Below are 26,064 nucleotides of genomic sequence, written 5' to 3'. Positions count from 1 at the left end.
TGTTGCCTTTATCCTTAAAAAATTACTGACTTTCCATTTGATTCAGTTTTATTCCTCTTTAAATATGTGGTTCTCTACCTTAAATAACCTTCGGATGTTTTCCTAGAAATGCAGTCAACCATCTGAAAGTAATTTTTCTGTCTGGAATGTGGGAAGTTTGATGGGTGTATGTGGCATGCTTATAGCTTAACATTCCTTAGTGCACTCATTTTCATCAAAATATTGGTTAAATTATTCAGAACAGATGTGTATATGTGTATTTTTTTTTTCTTCTTAGACTGCAGAGAAAGCTTTTTTGTGAGTACTAAAGGTTATTTCAGATTTAAGACATCTCTCTACAGTCTTTTTCAACTTTGGGCAACTGTAAGAGAGAATATTGTTTCTCAGAAGCTGTTTATCGCCCTAAAACTTAATGATTTTACCATGTTTTGGGAGAGAGTTTTTAAAAAGGGATACAATTGAAAAGGCAGTTATTCAGTAGTATTTCAAGCGACATCGTGGGTATGTTTCTGGATAAGGAAGCAGGACGTCTAGTTCTGACTGGATTACCAAATAGTTTTGTAAGGCTCCATTTGTTTAAAAAAATGTAGGGGATTGTTCAGGTTGACATACTATCTTAGAAGTAAGCGAGGGACAGAGGGGAGTGTAAGGAAACGTAAGAAGGAGGATAAGGGAAAATTGACTGGAAAGAAGAAGGAAACCATGAAAATAGAAACTGGCAGTGTATCTTGGACTTTTGGGAGGTCCAATGTGTATATATGTTTGACTCCAAACAACAAATCAATTCTTCAAAAATTACCAAATTAATTAATAAGTGTATATATAACATATAGAGCAAGTAAAAACAATAGCCTATTTATTGGATATTTTACTTTTCAGAGATTTTCTTCATGACATGTAGAAACAGTGTTAGAGCTATTAATGCTTCAGTGCTAATGCTGAAATGGAATTTATTTTTAAAAATTCTAAAGAAATGTTTGAAAATGCAGCATTCACAACATTGAAAACCTGGAGGACCGATACTGATTCTGCAAAGAATTTGAATAGGCTTGACAAGAGGAGACCTTTCCTAAAACCTTCCCCCGTCCCCACATTGGGCAGAATATATTGACCTACCTCAACTCACCCAAATACCCTCTTTAAAAGTATAATTCTGCTCCATGAATTGGAATCTTAGAATTCCAATTTAAAGTTAGGAGGCAGTGTAGATAAAAAAGTTAGCATTGTGATGTTCCAACATGAAACAATGGGTTCATGTCCTGTGACCATTTATTTTTTTTTAATATATTTTATTGATTTTTCACAGAGAGGAAGGGAGAGAGATAGAGAGCTAGAAACATCGATGAGAGAGATACATCAACCCGCTGCCTATGTACATGCCCTTGACCGGAATCGAACCTGGGACCTTTCAGTCCGCAGGCCGACACTCTATCCACTGAGCCAAACCGGTTTCGGCCATGTCCTGTGATCATTTAAAAAGTTGTTTGCAACCCTAACTGGTTTGGCTCAGTGGATAGAGCTTCATTCTGCAGAATCATGGGTCCCAGGTTTGATTCCAGTCAAGGGCATGTACCTTGGTTGGGGGCACATCCCCAGTAGGAGGGTGTACAGGAGGAAGCTGATTGATGTTTTTCTCTCACTCATGTTTCTATCCCTTCCCTTCCTCTCTGTAAAAAAATATCAATAAAATATATTAAAAAATAAAAATAAAAAGGTTTTGCATACCTTAAAAGGAAACCACTAAATAAATACTGCCTTTTTGGGCACATTAATAATTTTATCATGTCTAATTCATCCTTAGATTTTCAAAGAGCTTTGCAAAATATACTGTTTCGGTATGTATAATAAAAAGCCATAAGGTTGGCACATTTCCTGAAGAATACATAGTAATTGTGAAATTTAACTAGGCAAGGAGGGAAGTGAAGAAGACATATAATGACTGAGAGGTGAAGGTGGGAAGATGTGTGATTAAAGGAAGGATCATTGGACTTGGAGTTCTGTAGGGGTATGCACAAAATATACAAGGTGGTAGTAAAAAAAAAATTGGATACTGGAAGAGATTATAGCTTTCAAAGATAACAAGATTAAGCATATGACTACAAAAATGCATAAAGGAAAAACCCTCAGGAAAGTGTGAGGGTTAGAAGCTGAATATTGAAGTCACCAAGAATTAAGGCAGAAGTGTTATTAAGTGCCTGAGTTTGAACCCTGGTATAACATACTTACCAGCTGTGTCCTTGGGCAAGTTACATAACCTGTCTCAGTTTCTTCATTTAGTAGAATAAAGTTAGTGATAGTATATTTTTCATAATTATGAGGATTAAACAATTATTTATAAAACATTTAGACAGTATGTGACATATGATAATTTATATATAAGTCTTAGTATTATTATAATGATTGTCATAATCATCATTGTTATTATCCAGTACTGTGTGAACTTTTGCTTTAAATTCATTCGGAATTTATTAAGCAACTATTGTAAGCCACGCATTGTGTTAGGTATCCCTTTTAAACTTTTACATATTTTTGGCTCTTTTGTGCTTCAGGATTTCAAGTTGATCAAAAATAATGCACTGCAGTCTCACCAAAAATTTTCCTTGAAGTCTATGCCATGAGTTCTGCTTACTAAGTAAAATGTAGTGTAATAAGAATACAAACTTAGAGGGAAATGAGACAGGCCAAAGCACTGAATACTTGGATCTGGAAAATAGAATTACTTATTCACAATTCAAAAAGATGAGATGCTTGGGACAGACCCAGATATAAGAGAATCTATATATACTGCTGAAACATGGTGGTGTCAAAATGTATGGCATTAGGAGTTAGGAGGCAGTGAAGACAGGAAGTTAGCATTGTGGTGTTCCAACATGAAACATGGGTTCATGTCCTGGCAGGGAAGATTAAACAGAAGGGACTACTATCTTGGAGATTAGCTATCAATTTATAGGCACGTGGGCATTGGAGAATAAGATAGAGATCCAGTTACTAAAAATAAAGTCAAATCACTAAAATAATGATCCTCTTTGTAAAGGACCACCCTCAAAGTCTGGGGCTCCTAAGAGAGCAAACCTAGGCTAGCCTTGATTGTTTACAAAACGTAGCTTATGTTTGAATTATCACCTGGCCAATTGCCACAGGCAGTTTCACCTTCTGGCTCAAAACACACACATTTTTCATCTACACAAATGCCAACCATAATGTTGCATATGAGTGAGTGTGTTTTGCAGACTCTAGCTAAAAAGCAGCGTAAGTGTAAGCAGTCATGAGGAAGAAAAACAATGTGATGTGAATTTTGTTCTCTGTGTTTAGGCAAGCTACGACCTATATCTATGCCAGTGGAATATAATTGGGTGGGGGACTATGAAGATCCAAATAAGATGAAGAGAGATAGTAGAAGAGGTAAGTGTTCTAGAATTTCAGTGTAGGTTGAGTTGTTGGAACAAAAGCAAATTTAAATGTTTTTAAATAGGATGTTATGGCTTCAGTAGAAAACTTTTCATTCTTGCATTGACTCAGTGGTACACCCAAACCAATTCAGACCAACCTTTAACAACCTTGATCTGTTATTAAGTAGATACCTTCTGTGAATGCCTCCTAAGGGATTCAGAGTAGATAAGTACAGTGTAAAAATTAATATCTCGTTGTTATTTGAAAGCTAATATTTGGAAAACAAGGTCAGAAGTGTGAAACTGCATAAAAGTTCAGTAAATAGACTTTGTGATCAGTCCCCATTGGTCCGCAATGAAACCTCACCACTTTTATATTAATACAGCCTTAAAATGAGCAGTGAAGCACGTGGATAAAAGCTAATGGAAACTCGGCCAGTGACTCTAATGAAAATTATAGAGAAATGGGAAAAAAAAACTACTTTGCTTTTTTTCTCTTCTGTTTGCTGTTCAGGGTTATCTTCTTACTTGGGGGTGGGCTACACTTGAAGTATCTACCAAAAGTAAGTTTTTATGTTCACTTATCCTGCTATTGAGTTGGGTAGTAAAGAGAACAACAGAAAGACTCACCAGTAAGTGGAATTCGACCAAGTCTATGTATTGTGGGCCCAGTGGAACATGTTGCTTTTCCACTTTCTGAAATCGAGAGCCATTAAGTTGTAGATGAAGAAGAATACAAATCCAAACAAAGCAAAAATTATTTACCTAAGCTCACTGAGCTTTCATCACAATATGTGTAACCCATTTGTCTATTATTCCTAGCCAATGCACAGAATTTATTTCATTACTACGCAGATGCACAGACCACACAGGGATAAGCAAGCATGAATACCTGCCTCATTAGTCTTCTGAACGCTTGTTTTATGGAGCAGGCCTTTCTGAAAATGGGACACAGGGACATTGACAAATTTCTTTACATTATATACTCATTCCATTTCCTAAACTTCAGTTCTAACCTAATTTGCTTTATAGAAGTAATCAAGAAAAACATAAAAAGAGAAATGCTTCTCATATGCCATCTCTGGGTCACTCTTTCGGAACTTCATATGATAGTGACAACTTAGGGGGTAAAAAGCCTTATGAAGTACTAAATTCTGGCTATCAGTTTAAGCATAGATTTTTATAAGCTAAGTTTCCTGACTATTGGTTCTTAATGTGGGCTTTAACTTCTCCAAGGATGCTACCTAGCCTGCCATAGGTTGGCGTTTGTCATCAGCTTTTATCACAATTCCCCTGGGGGAACTTGTTAAAATATGTATGAGGCACACACCCAGAACTTCTGATTCAGGTTCTGCAGGTGCTTCTGATCTAGTTGGTCCAGAGATGAAAGCTGTAGATATAATAGATAGGCTATTTCTTATTGTCCTATGATCCCAAATAAGTACGGTTTTCTATATATTTCCACTGCATAGGTATTTTATAAATTAAATCAAGTTACATTTCTGAAATGAAATCTAATAGCACAATTGGGAAAGAATGATAACTTTGGAATATTTGCATATTTATATTGGTGTATTTATCTCTTTTTATATAGAAAACTCTCTACTCCGATATATGAGCAATGAAAAAATTGCTCAAGAAGAATACATGTTTCAGAGAAACAGCAAAAAAGACACAGGGAAGAAGTCTAAAAAGAAGAGTGATAAGAGTAATAGCCCGACCCACTATTCATTGCTGCCTAGTTTGCAGATGGATACACTGAGACAAGACATCATGGGCACCCCTGTGCCAGAGGCCACACTGTACCACGTAAGTAAAATTTCAGGCTCTATCATACAGCTTTTATTCGGGGATTCTTTGGGGTAAATTCCAAATTATTTATTTTTATCCTCTTGCTAGGTTTTCACAAAAGATCTTAAGTTTAGAGTTTAAGCCCTTAAAGAAAACACAGCGGCTTATTGACTTGTTCTTCAGTTCATATGTTCAATGAGTTCGTATGTTGTAGCAAGTTAGATTTTTAATGAAATAACATAATATGCGCAGAATTGACAGACCATAATCATTAGCTGATTAAGCATCACTGTAATAACGTACAGTAAATAGGTAGCTGTAGAATTCAACATTAAAGATGTAATTTTTAATATATTTGTGATTTTATTTAAAAATGAGCACCTGAGGTAAAAATGGGAAGACATGGCACATCATTATATGGCGAGAAAGGCTCCAAGAGTCTCAAAGTAATTTAGCTATTGTAATGGGTTGGGTACAAGCAGTATAGGAGGAATATGGGAGAAGAAGCGCCTTGCCTTCTAAGGAAGTGAGAAAATGCTTTACAATAGGGAGCATTTGGCTGTTGGGTGAAAGACGTGTAGCAGTATTGCAGGAAGGCATATGGAGTTGTGCCAGAAATGTATGCAAATATGGTATATCCTCGGGACTTCATATGGCTAAGAATTAGTGATTCATTAAAAACTGAGGTGAAAGCACGTGAGGTAGGGGCAGTAGATGAGCCTAGAGATGTAGGCCAGCTTAGATCAGGAATTTGATGATAAAGCACTTAGGCTCTTTCCAGCAGTGGTAATGAGCTATTGCAGAATTTTCACCTGGGGACTTGCATGATGAGATTGGCCCATTTATCTATATGGTGTAGAGCATTGATCAAGAGTATGAGGCCAAAGACAGGGTCATTAAGCCAGGCCAGAGGATGATGAGAAACTAGGACAATGACAATGGAGGGGCTAAAAGAATACTCTTAACAAGAACATTAAATCACAAAATCAACCCATTTTATGTCACTTTGGTTAAAAGAGAGTTTGTTATGCCAATTGAACTATAGCTCCTTATTAGGAGTCATTAAAAAACATAGACTACATTTTTAAAATAATTTGAATAACTGTGCTTAATGCTCAGTGCATCAGATTTTTTTTAATCTGGCACTGCTGTAGAAGGCATACCACTTAGGTATACAAAATGTGAAAGATTTAATAACATACATGAGTTGCTTTTCTGAGTAATTTTTAAAAATCATCTACTTATTCTGTAGCTCTCTCATAAAACTAAAGTGTCAAAAAACATTTTCATTTATTTGAGTTGAAGTAGGAGTCTACTTCACATCCCTCCGTGCACATTCTCTAACCTCCCCTATCCCCAGTTACATACCCCCAAGCCTCTTCCTCTCAAAGAGAACAGTGCCCGTATCAAAACCTGCTCCTTTGAATGACTGACAAATCCAATTATTTTTCCACAGATATTTGCAATCAGTCTGAAATTAATATTTGTAGTTGTATGAAAGGGGACACTTTTGCTATCACTAGTCAGAAATGCTGTCTGAACACTGAGTTCCCTCTAAAATCTGGTGTTCCTGTCACAAGTAATAGCCTGGACGAAATTTAAAGATAAGAGGCAGCTGGCCTGTTTGAAAGGGAAGTTGGTAGTGAGAGATGGGTCTGGAGAGGGAAGAAGAGGCCACTTTCCCCAGAGTGCATAAGCTATTAAAGTTGGTATTTATCCTAAGAGAAGTGTTAAACCATTGAAGGTGGTTTAAACACTCAGCCTGCACCTACCTCCCTGTCATGCACATCTGAACAAGAGTATTCTGTGTGAGGAAGAAAAGAGAGATGAGTCTTGTGGATTTTGAGTTATTAAATTATGAAAGATAGTAAAAGGTGAGACAAACAGGTAATCAGAAAGATTGGGAGTATATGGTCTAGGAGTATAAATTGTTATAACCTTCCTGAAGAGCATTATACATTACACATATCAAGAACCTCAAAAGGTAACTTCACTTCTACAGTTTTATTCCTGGAAAGAAATTATAGCATCTACTTTTGCCTCCCACTTTAATTAATGTGTCCCAAATCTGTAATGTGGTAATTCCGAGATATTTATCCGAACTGATTTTTGACAGAGGGACAGCGCAGAGCAAGGACTATTATTAACAATGTGTGAAGTCCTCCCATGTTACACTGACCCACTAATTCCAGAGCAGAAGGCTGGACATTTTCTAACTCTATTCTCTGGTTTAAAAGAAGCTGAAAAATTGTTAGCCCCAAAGTGCATGTTAGATGCCCTATAGCCAGCGTTCAAAAAGAGAACATTCTTCTGTGGGTTTTTATTAGACTCTCAGTTCCCTTGAGGACCTTACCTAGTTGTTTAGTATTTTCTAAATTTTCAAGGGAGTTTTCATATGTGTTGTATCTTTTGAATCTCGCAACCATATTTGCAAATGACAAACACAAAGGGGTTATTTACCCAAAGCTGTGTTGAAAAAAAAAAAAGTGTTAGAATAAGGACTATAACCCAAGTCACTTTCCCTAGTGATTTTCCACACTCTACCCTGGAACAATATGAATGGTAGGCATTCCAAACACAAATGAATTTTTGCTTTAGTGACTGAGTGAAGTTTGAAAAAGTATGACTTTAGCCCTAGCCAGTTTGGTTCAGTGGATAAAGCGTCAGCCTGTGGAGCAAAGGGTCCCAGGTTTGATTCCGATCAAGGCTCCTCCCCAGCCCTGGCCCTGGTCAGGGTGTGTGTAGGAGGCAACCAATTGATGTGTTTCTCTCACATCGATGTTTCTTCTGTGTTTCCCTCTCTCTTCCTCTCTCTCTAAAAAGATCAATGCAAAAATACCCTGAGGTGAGAATTAACCAAAAAATAAAATAAATAAAAAGTATGACTTTAAGAAACATGAGCGAGCCTTCATAGGTTTACTTTAATAACATCTTCAGTACCTAGATTGATTTCTACCCAGAGTTTTTATGAAGTTTTGAAAAACACAGTGATGCTGCTGTTATGAAGCACAAGTAGTTATTTAGCATCTATTGCTGAGACTAGAGTATTGTAGTAAAAATTTCCTTGACCTTAGAAGCCAAACAACATACACTTAAATGATTGCTTCTTATATTACACAGGAATTCTCGTTTTATTTTTTTATCTGTTTATACATGCTTATTTAAAAGTGAAAAGACTTTTTCGTAATGTTAAATTTTCTGAAGCACAAGGTCACTATCATCAATGTGTAATCCAGTCACCTTCGTGATGAATAACTAATCTTTATTCTTACCGATTGTTTCCTTGGATAACTCAGCCATTTTTAATAGAATAGGACTTAAATGGAAGAGAACAATTAAGATTGAGTACTGAGTTTCACTGCAATAATGATAGCTCCATGTGGTCTGAGTTCCAATGATTTCAAATTTAGTTTAATTTAATAGCAGGATTATATCAGCATTCAATATCCTTGAAAAATTTATGAAAGGTGTGTGTGTGTGTGTGTGTGTGTGTGTGTGTGTGTGTGTGTGGCGTTCCTTATAAACAGACCTAGATCCGTGGTCGGCAAACTGCGGCTCTGCAAGCCACATGTGGCTCTTTGGCCCCTTGAGTGTGGCTTTTCCACAAAATACCACAGCCTAAGCAAGTCGATTTTGAAAAAGTGACGTTAGAAGAAGTTTAAGTTTTAAAATTTTGGCTCTCAAAAGAAATTTCAATTGTTGTACTGTTGATATTTGGCTCTGTTGACTAATGAGTTTGCCCACCACTTACCTAGATCATAATCCCCATTGGTCTGTTTCGGAAAGCAACCCCATAAAAATACACAAAGCAACAGAAATACAGTTTGGCTTTAGTGTTTGACTCATTCCTCTTAACAATTACAGCAGAAATGTTCATATAATAATGAAGAGGATTTACAAGTTTATGATATTATAAAATATACAATTTCATTTTATTAATTACATATATTTGTAATTCCAGGATTTTTTTTCCTTTAAACGTACTTAAAAGTGAACCCTTCACTGTGCTCTAATTATCCTGGTCACCCACCAGTCTTTGCCACCTCTTTCCTTTAGACATGTTATTCTCTCTACTGAGAATGCTGTTACTCTTTCATTCCCCTTAGCCTGATTTCTATCTAATCCTACAATTGCAGAGAGACTTGCCCTAACCTCTTACCCCTAAACTAAATCAATTTCTCCTGGTATAATCTTTGAACCCTGCATATTTTATTCAAAATCTTTATTATGCATTGAAATTATATATTTACTAGGGGCGGAGGGTTCCCTCAGCCCAGCCTGCCCCCTATCACATACTGGGAGCCCTCAGGGGATGTCCTACTGATGGCTTAGGCCTGCTCCCCATTGGGAGCGGACCTAAGCCGCAGTCTGGCCTCCCTTTGCAGGAGGCAACCAGTCTGATCAGGGGAAGGCGCCAGCTCCATCACCCCACTGCTACATCCACTAAGGTATTTTCATCAACACAGATTCCAGTCCCTCCACCTTTATAAAATGACAACTTTCTTTAAGCATTTTTAAGATGTGTCTTTCATAGGATATGACATTTCCTTTATTTTTCTTTTTATCCTCACCTGAGGATATGTTTCCATTGATTTCCCCTCCTCTCCCTTCCAATCCCAGGCTCAGCCCCTTCCCAAGCCTAAAGCCTCCACCCCAGGATTTAGATTTGGGAAGGGGACTCCCCTGTCCCTCTGATCTCAGGCTCAGCCCCTTCCAAAGCCTAAAGCCTCTGCCTGATGATAAGGTGGGAGTGACCTGGGTGCCAAGGAGGTTCCCGGGACTCAGGTATGTATGCAAATTAACCACCATATTTGTTGGGTTAATTTGCATACTCACTTTAATTGGCTGTGATGGGCATAATGGAGGTACAGTCAATTTACATGTTTCTCTATTATTAGGTAAGATGTATGTGATCATCTACTTAGTGTCTTTCTCCCCTGAACTTGGTAGGAAGGATATATCCATGTCCATGACAGGAATAGAGAGTTTCCACATTTTGTTCAGCTCTTTATTTCAACACCTAGAATAGGGGTAGTACCTTATAAGTGCTCAATAAAATGTGATGAGTACATGATTGAACCAGTGAGTGAATATGATGGGAATTTCAATGTCCTTCTCAGTGTATGTCAGTTGAGGCCCTCAGCCTGCAAACACAGCCACTTCCATGTCCTAGGTCAATCCTGCTCAGTTAAAGCAGGCCTTCAATTAAAGCGTATTCATAGTTGGAATTGCCACGAACTTATTATCATAGACTTCTGTCCCATGTGCCTGGGGAGAGCACTAGGGCTCTGAATGTCTTAGCATGTTTGTCTAGTTCATATGCCTAAATTATGCTTTGTTTTATTGAATAATCTTCCATTTCACTCCTATTGGTACCCTGCTCTTATTGGTCTCTCCTCCAAGGATCATCTAGCTGATTTATTGCTACAGATGGCAGACAGAGTGGAGCCTATTTCTGGCCACCCATCTTTTGAAAAGAGTATTGGAAGCACTTAGTAACTTACACTCAACATGTTGGGCCCCTATCAAAGCTGGTCCCAGTCTGCACCTTTGATCAGGGTGATTTACAAGGCTCCTCTGTCCCACAGATGCCACCAGTGCAACAGGATTGACTCCCCTTCAGCCCCTGCCCTGTCCCCTCCACTCCAGCTCAGAGCTGCATTTCCAGCTACTTCTTACTTTCTTCCTATCACTGCCTTCTCATTGTGGAGGTCACAATGTGTCTATCCACCAGATATTATGTTATGGTATTTTTCAAATGAGTATAGCTTTATTTTACATACTCACAGAGTCTCTGTCTGAAAATGTGGGCATTGTTAGCTGCAGGGCACACCCTTTTCTGACCTGAGAGCACATGAAGGAAAGGTAGACAGCAGTGAGTGTGTGTGTGGTGTGTGTGTGTGTGTGTGTGTGTGTGTGTGTGATGTATGTGTGTATGTAATTCAGATGTTGTGGTGAAAGCCTTGAGATGAAGAATTATTAGATCCAGCACCTTTTTTCTACTATAATATACACATGACAACTTGCTTTCACATTAAAGCTGCTAAATTAAATCTATAAGCGAAATAATTTATTTTAAATCTATATGACGAGATGCCAGAATAAGTAGATTTTGACTAGGAATCCTGGCAAGATGCAAGTGTACTTTCATAAACTGAATAATGTGACTTTAGAGGGCTTAATTTAAACAGATTTTGAGTAGGTGTTTAAAAATCTGGATAATTCTTTTCATAACATTTTAGCATTTGTGAGGCTTGTCTTAAGTATTTAGGATATAACTGCAGACATTCAGTTATTTTACTTCTGATAAGTGCTTTTAGCCATTTTTATCAACTTGTGGAGGGATTTTTGGTAGAACTCCTGGAAGAAGAAAGCTGTTTAAAGACATTTTATTAGTTAATTTATCAAGTAAATAAATATTATAAAACAGATAATATTCTAAGTAATTTACAAATTTTAACTCATTTAATCCTTATACTAGCCCTATAACAAAGGTGCTGGTTCTATACCCATTTTAAAGATTAGGAAGCTGACGTACATAGGTTAACTAAATAGTAAATGATAGAGCTGGGATTTGAACATTGGCTGTCTGCCTTCTGGTCAGCACACTATATCTCTCCTCAAAAAATAGCATAATTTATAGAAACTCAACAATGATTCTAGTAGTCTCAACCATGTGTAGAGCCCAATCTACATGTGGAATGCATATTAACTAATAATAATATTGCTAATAATGGCCAACATTTACCAGTTGTGTACTAAGTTTCTCTGATAAGAACTTACATACATTATCTCATTGAATGTTCAAATGTGAGGTTGCTACTATAATATTTATTTTGCAGAACTGAAACAGAGTTCACCTTACTCGTGGTCACACAACTCGAAAGTAGCATACTTGAAAGATGAGTCTAAGCAATCTGGCTTCAAAATTCACATTTTTAGATGAATAAAGCCATTTTTGTTCTTAAGGATTTTACCATCCATTTGAGAAGACAAGGCCATTACTATCACAAAGATGAAAAATATGTTACATTATCAGCATATAAGCGTTTGTATTTAAGTTTATCTGCAGTGATAAACTTCAGTTTGTCTAATAGCTACCTTAGATGCATGGTTTCAGCATAATGAGACTAAAACAAAAGAGCAGTTAATCTTAGTGGTAGAAAGCCATCTCTTAGCTAACAGTTGTTTATAACAGCCACTTTCTCCATATTTTGACTATATTAACGCTTTGCACTCCGCTGTCCCCTCTCAGGGGACATCGGAATTCTAGCATATCACTCGGATGTCCCCTCTCAGGGGACATTGCAGTTTATTAGTGATTACGGGGAATTGAGTTATTTCAACGCACGTTTCCGCCGCAAAGTAGCGTCGAGTAGCTGGTAGCCAATGTCCAGAATGGTTCGGAGTGCAAAGGGTTAACCTAGATGACAGTCATAGAACAGTGTGATTTGGTCTTTCTCCTCACCACTGTTATAGCGATAACAACCAAAAAAACTGGGCATATAGATGTTAGACATCCATTCTAAATATTATTGTATTCACGTTTGTACATACTCTCTCTGATTTCTATGGGTGAGTTGATTCATTCTAGAGTGATAATTCCAGCGTCACAGTAGCACTGGCAAAGCCCTATATGGGACTACCCTGGACTGAAGTGTTTCCCACTTCACTAGAGCAGTGACTCTCAAAGTAAGGGTTGTCTTGGGCTAAAGGCTCCTGGTGGCTGAGTCTTCATGCAGAAATGGCAATCCTTACTTTGATTCTTATAGGAAAATATAACATAATTTCATACACTTTCTTTTTTACTTGGGATTAGATAATTCTTAGTAGTAGCCTACTAAATTATTTTAAATGGTTACAAATTGAATAGTCATAAAATAATGCATTACTGGAATTTACTGAATATTCTGATTCACTGTTTTTCCATGAAGTCTGGCATCCATGCAACTGACAATGCAGTTGTGCTCCTATTGCATCAGCACAAGAGAAAATACTTTGGACTCACAGTTTTCACGGTTTTCAGGAAGAATGTTTTGGATTTTTTTCAGTAACCTCCTAATCACAGTAGCGATAACAACCAAAAAAACCTGTAAAAATATGTCACCTGCCAGAAGACCCTGAAAGGTAGATGAAGTAGGCAGGCAGGCTAGGGACCTTCAGATCTTCAGGACAACCTAGCAGTGAGTTTCCAAGAGCGGGGAGGGGATGGGTCTTGCCTGCTATATACACTGGCCCAGGTGCTATAGAAGCCTGAGACCTTAAAATATCAATAGACACAAACAAGATAGAGTCCCAAGAAAAGCTTACTATCCTTAGCCAACGCACCAGGAAAAGGATGGCCTGACAGCACAGACACCTTTTACCAATACCTGCCTGTTCTCAAGGTGAAACCATGAAAAAGTCATGTTCCTCCCCCACCACAAAAGGTCCATTCACTAAGAAGAGATGATAATCTTAAATGTATGTGCACCAAACAACGAAGATGCAAAAGGCTAGAAGCAAAGTCCAAAAGAACTAAAAGGAGAAATTGACGGATCTACAATTATAGTTGAGAATTTTAGCCCTCTCTCAGTAATTGATGGAGCCCCTAAACAAAAACTCAACAAGGATATAGAAGTAGTGAAGAACCACTGTCTATCCACAAATGGTATCTAACTCCCAACAACAGCAGAATACATGTTCTGTAATAATAATGTAATCAAACTAGAAATCAATAACAAATAGCAAGTAAGTCTCCAACCATTTGTAAATTGAAGAACACACTTCTAAATAATCCATAGATAAAGAGGAAATATCAAGGAAAACTGAACTGAATGAAGATGAAAATACCACATATGCTGAGGAGAATATTTATACCACTAAATGCTTATATCAGAAAAGGGAGGAAGGTATCAAATCAATAATCTAAACTCCCAGCTGGATGGGAGGCAGGGGTGGGCTAGAAGAGGTCAGTGAGGGTAAAAGGGAGCCATTTATAATACCTTCAACAATAAAGATTTTTAATAAAAAATAAATTAGAAAAAGAACAAAAAAGATCAGCAAGCAGAAGGAAGACAAGAGCAGAAATCAATGAAATTTGAAAATAAAAACAATTGAGAAAATTCAAACCAAAAGCTATGGATTTTTTGAAAATCAAAAAAGAAATTGATAAACCTCTGTCTAGCAAGACTGACAAAGGTAAAGAAGAAGACTCAAATTACAAGTATTAGGAATAAAAGAGGCAGTATCACTACAAACCCCATAGATGTTAAAAAGAATAATAAGTAAATACTAAGAACAATTCTGTGCACACAAGTTTTTTTTAATATATTTTTATTGATTTCAGAGAGCGAGAGGGAGGGATAGAAATAGAAACAATGATGATGAGAGAGAATCATTGATTGGCACACCCCACACTGGGGATTGAGCCCGCAACCCCAGGCATGTGTCCTGGACTGGAATCGAACCCAGAACCCTTCAGTCCATAGGCCAATGCTCTATCCACTGAGCCAAACTGGCAAGGGCTGTGCACATAACAGTTTAAATAAAAAAAAAATTCCTCAAAATCCACAATCTACCAAAACTCTCTGAAGGTCAAGTACATTATCTCAGTAGTCCTATAACAATTAAAGGATTATAATCATTAAGAGGCTTCTAAAGAATAAGTATAGAAACACTGAAAAAAGAAGCAAACCTATAGTATTGGTTGAGTGCAGAAGTAATGCATTTGGCTTTTATTATTTTGTTCTGTGGTGCTTTGAAAGTGTTGGCATCCTGAAGAGTATTTGATGTATAGGACTTGTGACTTAATGGAACTCCTAAGAGTCTGATTAAATTCATAAGCTGTATTAATAGTGAAAATATTGTTTCAACATTTGAAAACTTGTTTGATAACTTTCTGAAGTTTAATAAATTAAGCATTATATAAACAAAATAAAAATATTCACTAATACACCATCACCTTTGCGAGAGATTTCTGCTCACATTATATGTAACAGATTATGGATAAACTGAAGCCAGTCCTTTCCATTTCATGTCTGAATAAATGTGTCTCATTCTGCTAGTTTCTGTTCAAATAATAGCTGCCAGGAAGCAAAACACAAAATCTGGCTTCATTAGTGAGGCAGCATGCAAAGCAGGACACAAAAGAATTGAATTAGGAAATTATTCAGTTGAGATTTATTAAATTTAAATCCTTTTACAAACTCCTTGTTGCCTTTGAGAAAATAAAATTAAACAGGTTCTGATGAGAGGCCTTGGTTTGGTTGATAAGGTCAATAATTACAAATTATTTGGGGACATACCTGCACTAACCAGAGGTTAAAGAAGCACCCACCCCCATTCTCTCTCCTGTTCTGTATCTCCCAGCTTTATAGCTTCAGAAAACGTCCTCAGATGTTGTTGGAAACAGGTCTTCTTTTTGCTCCTATATAATCACTCTACCCATATTACCTGACCAAAACTTATTTAATGAAACATCTCAAGTTTAATAAAACTCCAGGTGAAATGAATTTACCACCAGAACTCTTTAAAGCCTTTTCTCATTGAAAGACCATAACCTATGTCAAATTGTCTTCTTCACTCAAACTCCTAATATATATTACTCCCTCGACAGCATCCTTTAATTTCACAAGACTATAATCCTAATGATTGGTTGTATGTATCCAAATCTCATCCAAAGATTACTCTTAGTAAACTGCATGCCTGGGTCTCTTAGCCCAGATCTCATCTGAGAATGAAGTTTAAGTCACAATCATTGACTACTTTACATTCTGATCTCTTGAAGATAAATTTTCCAATAACAATGTTAAATTGTTTGAACCTTCATGTACTCTTCATTGGTTTTTGGCTCAGACAGCAACTAGCAGTGGCCAGAGTGCATGAGCTCAACCTAAAGACTCAATTCTAAGTGATGTTGCTAAATTTGTTTCTTAACATCACAAGTATCAGGCTAAGCTAAGAACAGAATCCTAAATCTGGAACACAAAATAATATGGGATGTTGAGAAATAGATCAGTGTTTCAGTCCCTATTCTTTAAATGCAAATGATTTTAGGTTAACTAGATGCAAGCTTTCCTGCCATAGGAAACGAGAGTAAGTTCTTTTCTCATATATTATTTTATTATCATAACTTTGGCATGGCCTGAAGAGACAGTGGTTGTTGTATCTAACTACATCCAGGTAAAAATGCTGAACATTAAAGAGAAATGTCTTTTCTAAGGTTCTTCTCTAAGATGGCCAAGAATAATGCTGTAGTTTTAGGACACGGGCTTTAAGTCAGCTCTATGAACCTAGACACATTTCTGAACCTGTTTCTCATGAGTAAAAAGAAGATAATAATTCTTACTTCACCTGACTATTTCAGAACTAAATCATACACTGTATATAAAGTTTTTCCATAATGCTGGGCACATAGTAACTATTCTTAACACCATGTAGAAAAAAATTGGCCCTAGCCGGGTTGCTCAGTGGATAGAGCATCAGCCTGTGGACTGAAGGCCCCCAGGTTTGATTATGGTCAAGAGCACATGCCAGGATTGCGGGATCGATCCCCAGTGGGGGGTGTGCAGGAGGCAGCTGATCAATTATTCTCATCATTGATGTTTCTATCTCTCTCTTCCCCTCTCCATTCCTCTCTGAAATCAATAAATCCAGGCATAAATCAATAAATTTGCATACTCTGAGGAAGAATACCAGAAGACTATTTGCCTAGACTTAGTTACTTAGCTAATTGCTGAATCTCCTTGACTTATTTGCATTTTAGCATCATGACCTTAATTTTTATCACATAGCTCCTACAAAAAAACAGCGAAATCTACTTGTTTGCTATAAAATATTTTTGAATATTGTATTTTTTACTCCCTTGTGTCCTCCATATATTCTATATAATAAAAGGGTACTATGCAAATTGACCCTAATGGTGGAATGACTGGAATGACCAGTCACTATTATGTGCACTGACCACCAGGGGGCAGATGCTCAACACAGGTTTGGTGCACTCCCACAGGCGGAGCTCCACTCAGCCACAAGCAAGGCCAACGGCAGACATCCCCTAAGAGTTCCCAGGCTGCCAGAGGGATGCAGGGAGCAGGCCTAAGCTGACAGGGGATTCAGACTGCAAGAGGGTACAGGCCGGGCTGAAGGACACCCTCAAGTGCACGAATTTTCATGCATTGAGCCTTAGTATTTTTTATAAAAGCTTTGGCTCTCTGTTATGACAGTGTATATAAAGTATCTGGTACAATGGCTGGCACTCTGGTAGTACACAGTATTCTTAGCATTCTTCTTCCAACCATAGTACCAAAATGTCCTCATCAGGGAGCTGAGAACAAGCTAAACCTAAACTAGGTGCATTTGAGACAACCAGTTCTGGAGAAGTGGCAACATACATCAGGCCTGCAGAAATCTCATTTTTCATCAGTTAAAGTGCTTTCTCTTGTGCAGTTTTCTCTTTTGTAAGATGAGCACAGCACTACAGAGAAGAGTAGGGGAAATGCCATCTAAAATGGCAACATGATGATTTGATTTTTTTCTGCAAACAGGATTTTTTTAAAAAATATTCCCATCAAGTTATTTTTCCCCTCCTGTTAGATAAAATAAATTTTGCTCTTTTAGTTTTAAAATCATGCCCTACTAGATGGTTCAGTGTAGAATAGAAGAAAGATTATGATTTATCTCTCAATTATTTTATTATAAAATGCATTTATGACTTTTGAAACTTTCTAAACTTAACTTTTTAATGTATCCACTATTCTCTTTGACAGACTTTCTGTTCAGAAAACATATCTCCAGATCAAAAAAACTCTAGCAAAACTTGCAGATATAGAAATATTTGAAGTGGTTGTCTTAGATAACTATTTATATATTTTGTGTTTGTCTACCATAGTAGCAAAAATCTCTGAATAAGAGCTTGATATAAACATACTCTTAGCCATAAAGGTATTTAGATAAAAGCTAGCATTCTTGGAACGAATTACATTGACATGGAAACAATTCCATGATGAGAATATATGTAAAATATATCACAGCAACAAACTTAAAAATAAAGGTAATCCCCAAAAAAGCTGTTTTTTTTAATTCATTTAAATAAAGCTATTAATTCAGTATCCAGAAAAAATAAATAATTATGATTTAGTCATATCATTGCTGAGAAAATTAGCATGTAATTTGTGACTCCATTTGAGATTCTTCATTTTGTTTGTTTTTATTGTTTTAAATATTCCATTTGAGATTCTTAGGTTTTGTTCTTTCTTTGATTCTTTTTATATAATTTGTTTCTGTTTTCTTTTACATATCATTTATTTTCTTGTCATTGAATAGCCTTGCAGAAGCAAATCTAGTTCTTTCTTTTTTTTTCTGGTCTTAAACGTTTTTTGTCACAAATGATGGGCAACCTACACTGATTTCTCTGACACTAAGATGTCGACAATTTGTCAAACAGAAGTGTCAGGAGCAAGGAACTGCCCTAGTTCTGCTTTTCATCTATTTGAACTGTCTGTCTCTACATGCAAATCTATATTAATTGCACACATTAATCAAGCACCTCAAAATAGCTGTATCTCATGGCTGGTGATAAGTTGTTTCCATTCCTGGAGGAGCTTAAACATATACTAACTGCCTTTCAATAAATAATTGAGCATTACGTGTTAAGATCAACACTGATTATGGGTATAAACACCAATAATTAGATGCACATTGGTAACTAGCCATTTCCCCCTTCATTTTGAAGTCAGAATCATGTGCAGTTAATGCTCTAAGAGCATTTGCTCCAAACCCCTATTCTTGCAGATGAAGAAATTGAGGTCAAGAGTAGTTCAGTGACTTCACTATAGTCATAGAGCTGGAATGTGGAGTGGAATATAGAGAAATATTAGGCAAGTGCCTGATTCCTATTACAGCGTTGCTCCACGCTACTGTGTATTTTATTCTTGCTGAAACATAAACATTTTAAATATATCGCTCTAGCTGGTGTACTGAGAATAAACTGGAAGGGTGAGAGAAGCAGGGAGACAAGATAAGATCTGGTCAACTCAAGTGAGAAATGATAGCCACCTAGCTTGGAACTAAGTATAAAGTGGTGATCTGAGCAGATGGTTTCTGCCTCTGTAAAAACTAATGCAGCAGTTAAAAACTACTTGAGAAAGTGAACCAAATAATGTTAAGGCATTACATAATTATCAGGAGTGTATCAGGTGAAAAATTGCATAACATGATGAATCAGCTACAAGAGATTTCTCTTGTGTAACGAATTAGCGGAGAGGCAGGCTCGCCTTATTTGGATCACTGATTTCCTCATCAGTGTTGACATAGGGGTTTTTAATTGCACTGAGTTCAGTTAACACTGTCAATAGGTTCAGAATAAAATGTGATTTCAGCCCCATCCTTGCCTACCTTGGCTGAACCTTTTTACCTTTGTGTACCTAGGTTTCTATCACATTTGCAAAATTAAAATGCTAACATGAACCTTCCCTGCATGAAGGTATTATGATGAATATTTGCACCAAAACCAGCAAATCTTTTTTAGCCCACAGAGTAATATAACATTGTAATTAAAATAAAATGGAAAAAAAGCATGAAAATTGAAAGTTCTTAAGATGTTACTGGTTTGAATTATCTCCATTAATATAAAAGTGTTATCTTTAGTATCTTTCTGTTTTATAGAATCCTTTCTTTCTACATAGCAATGTAGTTACATCATATGTCACAAGAGGGTTTGCATAAATAGATGTCTTCTTGTCAGAAGCAGTTTTTCTTTTTTCTCACATTGTTACTATGACTACAGATACTTCCTTGGGAGGCAGTATTACACAGAGTGGGTAGAAGAACAGGTTCTGTGATTGGCAGACCTGGATTTGAATTTTGACTCTGCCACTACCTGTGTGGTCATGAGCAAGTTATTTAAGCATTCTATATCTCGGGTTTTTGTGGGGGGTTTTGCTTCTTTAAAGTGGGATTGATGATAACCACATGAAGGATTTATTGTAAAGATTAAGATAAATAACTCACATGAAGTGCCTGATACTGTGCTGACACATAAACCCTCAGTAAATGATAATTATTATGATTCAAGAATGACAGTTCCTGTTTCCCAAGGATAGTGATTCTTATTACCCTTCCTAACTACTCCCCACTCATCACTCCTAGTCTTCCTACTTCACTACTTCAGAAGAAAAATGGGATCACCTTATGGGATCTTGTATAAGATTCAGTCACCTCCTTCCTTCAGGATCCTATCTGCATGATATACTTTTTTTAAATATATTTTTATTGATTTCAGAGAAGAAGGGAGATGGAGAGAGAGATAGAAACATCAATGATGAGAGAGAATCATTGATCAGCTGCCTCCTGCACACCCCACAACCGGAAGTGTGCCCTGACTGGGAATCGAACCGTGACCTTCTGATTCATAGGTCGACAACCTCTGAGCCATGGCAGCTGGACGTGCATGATATACTTCTGATGAAACATTGACTCTATCTAACCTAATGAGTTTGACTGACCTTTTCTGTATTCTCAATTACTGCCTTTTTGTTCTTATTTTGACTGCTAATTTATTAGCATGATAATTGTTTTTAAACACATGCTTACTTATTTTTTAGTGTGTTTGGAATCGTTTTCAGTCAGTATAAAGTCAGGTTAACTTCACTGAGAGAATCTAGAGCAAGTTCACCCCACTGAACTGAAAGACCCGGTGCAAATACAATGCCTCATCCTCATCCCCAGAGCTCAGAGTTTCTCTCTCAAGCAACACAATGGGCAAGGCCACCACCAACAGCAAACTTGCTCAAGTCTATGCTGCTGTTTCTTATAAATGGAAGAGTTCTTGATTTAATATTTCATATTAAATATACTTAATATTCCCATTACTATCTTACCCTACTTGCTCATACTTATACTTTTTTCTGCTGATACACAATAATTCGAAAATAAGAAAAAATAACCTTCCTTTGTTAAATATTTTCATCTTAAAGGCTTTTTGTTTGTTTATTTAAAAATTAAATATGTGGAAAAGGCTATCATTTCTCTCAGGTATTTCAAATTGCTAAGCACCTTTTATAATGCATAAGGAATAAGCGATTGGTTTGATGAGTTGCTGAAGAAATCTTGGAACTTTGCAGAAATTCTCAGTAAGAGGAAGTTACTATATTGCAACAGAGAGTATTTTGATTGCAAATTTTTTCCATAAGTGTGGCAATTTGCAACGTGAGAAGAATTTAATAGTAGCTGAGCTTTCAAAATGAAACACAGAAACTGTCATTTTCTTCCACAATTAAAATAAGTGCTTCTGAAAGTTTCAGGATAAGAATGGCCCAAATTACCCTCCCCCATACTTCCTCATCGAGAACAGGGGGGAATGGAGTTTCAACAGAACATCTGTGGACAAAATGAAAGACAAATGGTCTTTTCAGGCAAATGTCTGAAAAAGGGATCTTTTATAGCCAAACAGAATACCATTGCATGCATCGCCATGGGTAAGGAGAGGATCAACAATACTTTCATAATGGCTTTTTATTTTAGCACATTCTACTTTTATGGATAGAGTTATGATTTCAACACATCTATTCATAATTCATCATATAATTATTTGCATACATATCTTTTGACACAGATTTAATATACTTTAGCCAACCACATCTTGAGTTCAAATTTGAACTTAATTGCACTAAGAGAATTCCAGTGCAAGTAATACTAAGGGAGGTTGAATAAAAAGGAAATTTAATTATCTACCAAAACAAATAACCTGATTTAAAAAAAACAGAACTTTCAGTAGCATTCTGTTCATGGATTACTGGACAAAAGACACCTGGCTTGTTTGTTGTCTACTGAAGGACTTCTTTCAAGTTAAAACCATCAGCTAATTAAGACTATATCCTATGCTCTTTATGGATGGTTTACTTAACTTTTATTCATTCAACCAATATTTATTGAGCAGATCTACTCTGTGCTAGGCCCCGTTTTAGGCAGAAGTTAAAACAATGCATAAAATAGAATTTCTCTTCTTTCGTGCAGTTACATTTGGAAGAGGATCAATGAGACCGATTAAACATCCATCACTCAGAATGAATAATTCCTTTATTACAACTAGTAAAGACAACATATGATTATAAATTTGCACCTCAGGAACATTTAATCACACTGTTGCTGAGATGAGGAAACCTTTACTGTTAGGAGCTTATTTATGTATGTATGAATAGTGAACAGTTTCTAATATAAGTTTGTAAGGAATCTTTTTAATAATGAGGCTATTTCAGGGGTCCCCATGATCATCCACATGTTTGATGATTTGCTAGAAAAACTCGTAAGACTCAACAGAGTTCTACCCAAGTTAAGATTTATTACAGTGACACAGCAAGGATATGCAGTCAGATCAGTAAGGAAAAAAGACGCCATGACAACTGGAGAAATTGATGTGCAGGCTTCCAATAGGTTTCTCTCTCGCTCGCGCTCGCTCTCTCTCTCTCTCTCTCTCTCTCTCTCTCTCTCTCTCTCTCTCTCTCTCTTTCCTTCTCTCTCTCTCTCTCTCTCTCTCTCTCTCTCTCTCTCTCTCTCTCTCTCTCTCTCTCTCTCTCTCTCTCTCCCCCCCCCCCTTCCTCCCTCAGCAACAAAAATGCAGCAGTTACATATGACAATGTTCTGTGCCCAAGCAACCCCAGTAAAAAGCCAACATCCAAGGATTTTCTTGGATGATTCACATAGAAGCCCCCTGTCCAGAATGTGCTAAAATTAAAGGCCATTATAAAAAATTCCAGACCCCCATAAGGAAAACAGGTGTAGTCCTTGATGGGCAAAACCACCTTAGGGAAGCTTTATGTCAATATTACAGGCCCAGTGCACGGATTTGTGCACATTGAAAGGAAATTAATTAGATGAATTCTCTTAGAGGTCTGGAAGGGACCGCAGGAGAATGGCTGGCTGGGGAGGTACTGCAGGAGGGATCCAGGACATGCCCTGCCTGTCTCACCCAGTTCTGATTGGCTAGACCCCAGCAGCAAGCTAACCTACCAATCAGTGCATCTGCACCCTGGTACTCAGTGTGGGTCATAGCAACTGGTTGAATGGTCTAACAAACAGACACTTAGCATATTAGACTTTTATTATATAGGATAGAGAACTATTTACTAATTAACTTCCCAGATGAGAACTGTTTACCAGCCAACTTTCTAAATGTCAGCCAAGGGTCCACCTTGCAAGCAGGCCCTTGTAAGAGAGCAGTTTCAGGCCTGCAGTAGTAACTCTTTTCTGCACAAAGACCTATTTCCTTGACTATAGTTTTCATTGTTTTTCCTCTTATGTTCAAAATCATATAATTCAATTACATGATTTTAATTAATATAGTTCAAATATAACTTTCATTTTAGAAAATGTTACATCGCTTAGAAAAATAATGAGATCTTTTTTAAGATAATTGCATTGTAATATTTATGATATTTACAAAAGACATCTAAGGCTTTGCTTCTTTGAAAGATGGCTAAATCTATATTTTGTGCCTAGGAGTTCTTAGGTTTCAACAATATGTACACTGATTGTGCTCTGTAATCACAATTAGTATGAGAATATTTTTATAAGGAAAGAAAGGATAATCCTATTAAAAAGAAAACCTGGAGAGCATAAAATATGTTTTAGTGTAGGGTTTAAAGTAGACTTCCAGGTTTTAAAGAATAGCAGGCAAAAAGCATAGGAGGTATATTATATAACTCAATTATTTCAAGCTGTCTTTTATCCATGTAGCTTCCTAAAAACAAACCACCCCCATCTTTGTCATTTTTAAAAATAATGAACTGTAAAATCATAATGTTACTTGTGGCAACACAAAAGGATAAAAGAAACCCAATCAGTAATTTTACAGCCAAACAATCTAGGGGAAATAGCTATATGTAAATTAACTATACTTAAGCACACTAGTCTGAGTTATTATTTGAGTTATTATTTTGAAATAAAGTGCACTCAAAAAACTCAACACAATATAATGTGTTTTATCTCTTATGCTTTCTCTCCAAAGTTGTGAATTCCTTTAACCATGAATCCTGCAAAGTTTTACACACATGTGTGTGTACACTCACACATATATAGCTTTGACAGATGGTGATTATTTCTGGGTTACACTGTATGGCAGCAAATGATCTGATCCTTATCTTTAGGACTAGTATCCATTCATAGCATTATATTCATGAAAATTATGTTAACCACATACAAACACAAGAAATCTATTATGAGAGTAGATTATTATTCTGTTGTTTTATGAGCAAAGATTCTAAATAAGAAAGTATGTCACAGAATATAAATGTATTCTATAAAACCAAGACTAGTGAATTTTATGTGAACAAACTTCAATTGCCTCATAGAAATACCTTTGTAAAGAAAAAGAAAAACAGTCAATGCAGTTGTGGGTTTTTCTATTAAGAAATTAAGCTGTTCTGGCATTTAGCATGGAGTAAACAGACAGGTTTTACTGAGGTGGTTGTTCAGCCAGGCAAGTAATGTTGGGAGCATGACTCAAGGGAATTACTATGGAAATCAAGAGGAAGAAGAGAGGCACCAAAGTGTGGTGATGTCAATAAAGTGGATACCTCAAAGGAACTTTTTCTAAAAATTGCAGAGATTGGGGTTATTAGACTATGAAAAACAGATAATGGAGGTAGTGGTTCTAATATGCTTAAGATAACATGTGATCATGGCAGTGGCTAGCCAAGGAGCGGAGAACTGAAGATCACTGGAGATGAGGGACTGAGGAGCCATGGTGCTAGCATCGGTTCCATGGAGATTAGTCACTGATAATAGTGAGGGAAGTAGGTGTGACATGAAAATAATGATCCAAGTGCTGACATATTTAGTGGCCAAGGAGAGTACCTAGGAGCTCAGTAGGTGATGGTGGTGTGTGTAATAGAATAAACTTCTAAGGAACAAGGAATAGTCATATTTTCCTGCTTACTTAATAAGATTTTTGAGAGAATCAACTGAGATATTGCCTGGGGAAGCACAATAAACCCTTTTAAGAGGTATAAAGTAGGGCTGTGCATATATAAGAGCCCTTCGTTTAACCAGTTTTGTGCCCCGCTTTCTCCACTACAAAATAAGGACAATGATAATACCTCCTTCTGCTTTCCAGGAGATTAGAGAATTGAATGGCATGATATACATGAATTTTTTTTTGAGGCTTTGGAAAAAGAACGTAATTTCTCTGACCAGGTTTCAGAGTCAGCATTCAGGTGCTGAGAGTTCTGCACGCTATGATGGTGCTCCAGACGCCACCCTATCAGATAACATTCTTCCCTATCTTTGATTTCAGACATTTCAGCAGTCCTCCCTGCAGCATAAATCAAAGAAGAAAAACAAAGGTAAGAAAAGGAAATGAATGAAACATACCTGCTTGGTTTGCGCTGTGATGATACCTAGCACTCTTGACCCATCCTCTCTTGCCTGAGACCAGTGTTGATTAGAAGAGCACAGCTCCCTAGCAAACACTGCTGAGACCAGCTTCTCCTTCAGGTCAATTGTGATACAAAGTGCCTTTTGCAAAGAATGGTCTCGACAGATTTTCATACTGGTGTTACTTTTTTTGTTTTTAATTTTATATTTTTAGCTTATTTTTAATTACATTTTACATACAGTGTTATTTTATATTAGTTTCAGATGTACAGCATAGTGGTTAGATAATCATATACTTTTACAAAGTGGAATTACAAATATTGAAACCAATATTTCAAGTCCCCATCTGGCACTGTACATAGTTGTTACCATATTATTGACTATATTCCCTATGATGTACATTACATCCCCATGACTGTTTTTGTGATTATCAATTTGTAGATCTTAATCCCTTCATCTTTTTCACTCAGCCCCAAAACCCCCTCCCCTGTGGTAACATCTAATTGTTCTCTATATCTATGAGTCTGTTTCTATT

At 36.8% G+C, this 26,064-nt stretch overlaps 1 protein-coding gene across 5 annotated transcripts in view; it reads left to right on the top strand.

The window, feature by feature from the left end:
* CNKSR2 (connector enhancer of kinase suppressor of Ras 2) overlaps positions 1-26,064 on the top strand; it is a 240,265-nt gene that overhangs the window by 151,914 nt on the left and 62,287 nt on the right. For 3 of the 5 annotated variants that reach the window (XM_084869470.1, XM_084869472.1, XM_084869474.1), the window contains 3 exons: positions 3,313-3,402; positions 4,984-5,198; positions 25,450-25,498. In XM_084869470.1, the coding sequence (XP_084725596.1) occupies positions 3,313-3,402; positions 4,984-5,198; positions 25,450-25,498 (354 nt within the window). The remainder of the gene's footprint in view (positions 1-3,312; positions 3,403-4,983; positions 5,199-25,449; positions 25,499-26,064) is intronic. The other 2 variants (XM_084869473.1, XM_084869471.1) reach the window with 1 other exon arrangement.

Source organism: Pipistrellus hanaki, assembly GCF_964339955.1.
Source record: "Pipistrellus hanaki genome assembly, chromosome: X".
Taxonomy (NCBI): domain Eukaryota; kingdom Metazoa; phylum Chordata; class Mammalia; order Chiroptera; family Vespertilionidae; genus Pipistrellus; species Pipistrellus hanaki.
This window is presented reverse-complemented; position numbering and strand designations above follow the sequence as displayed.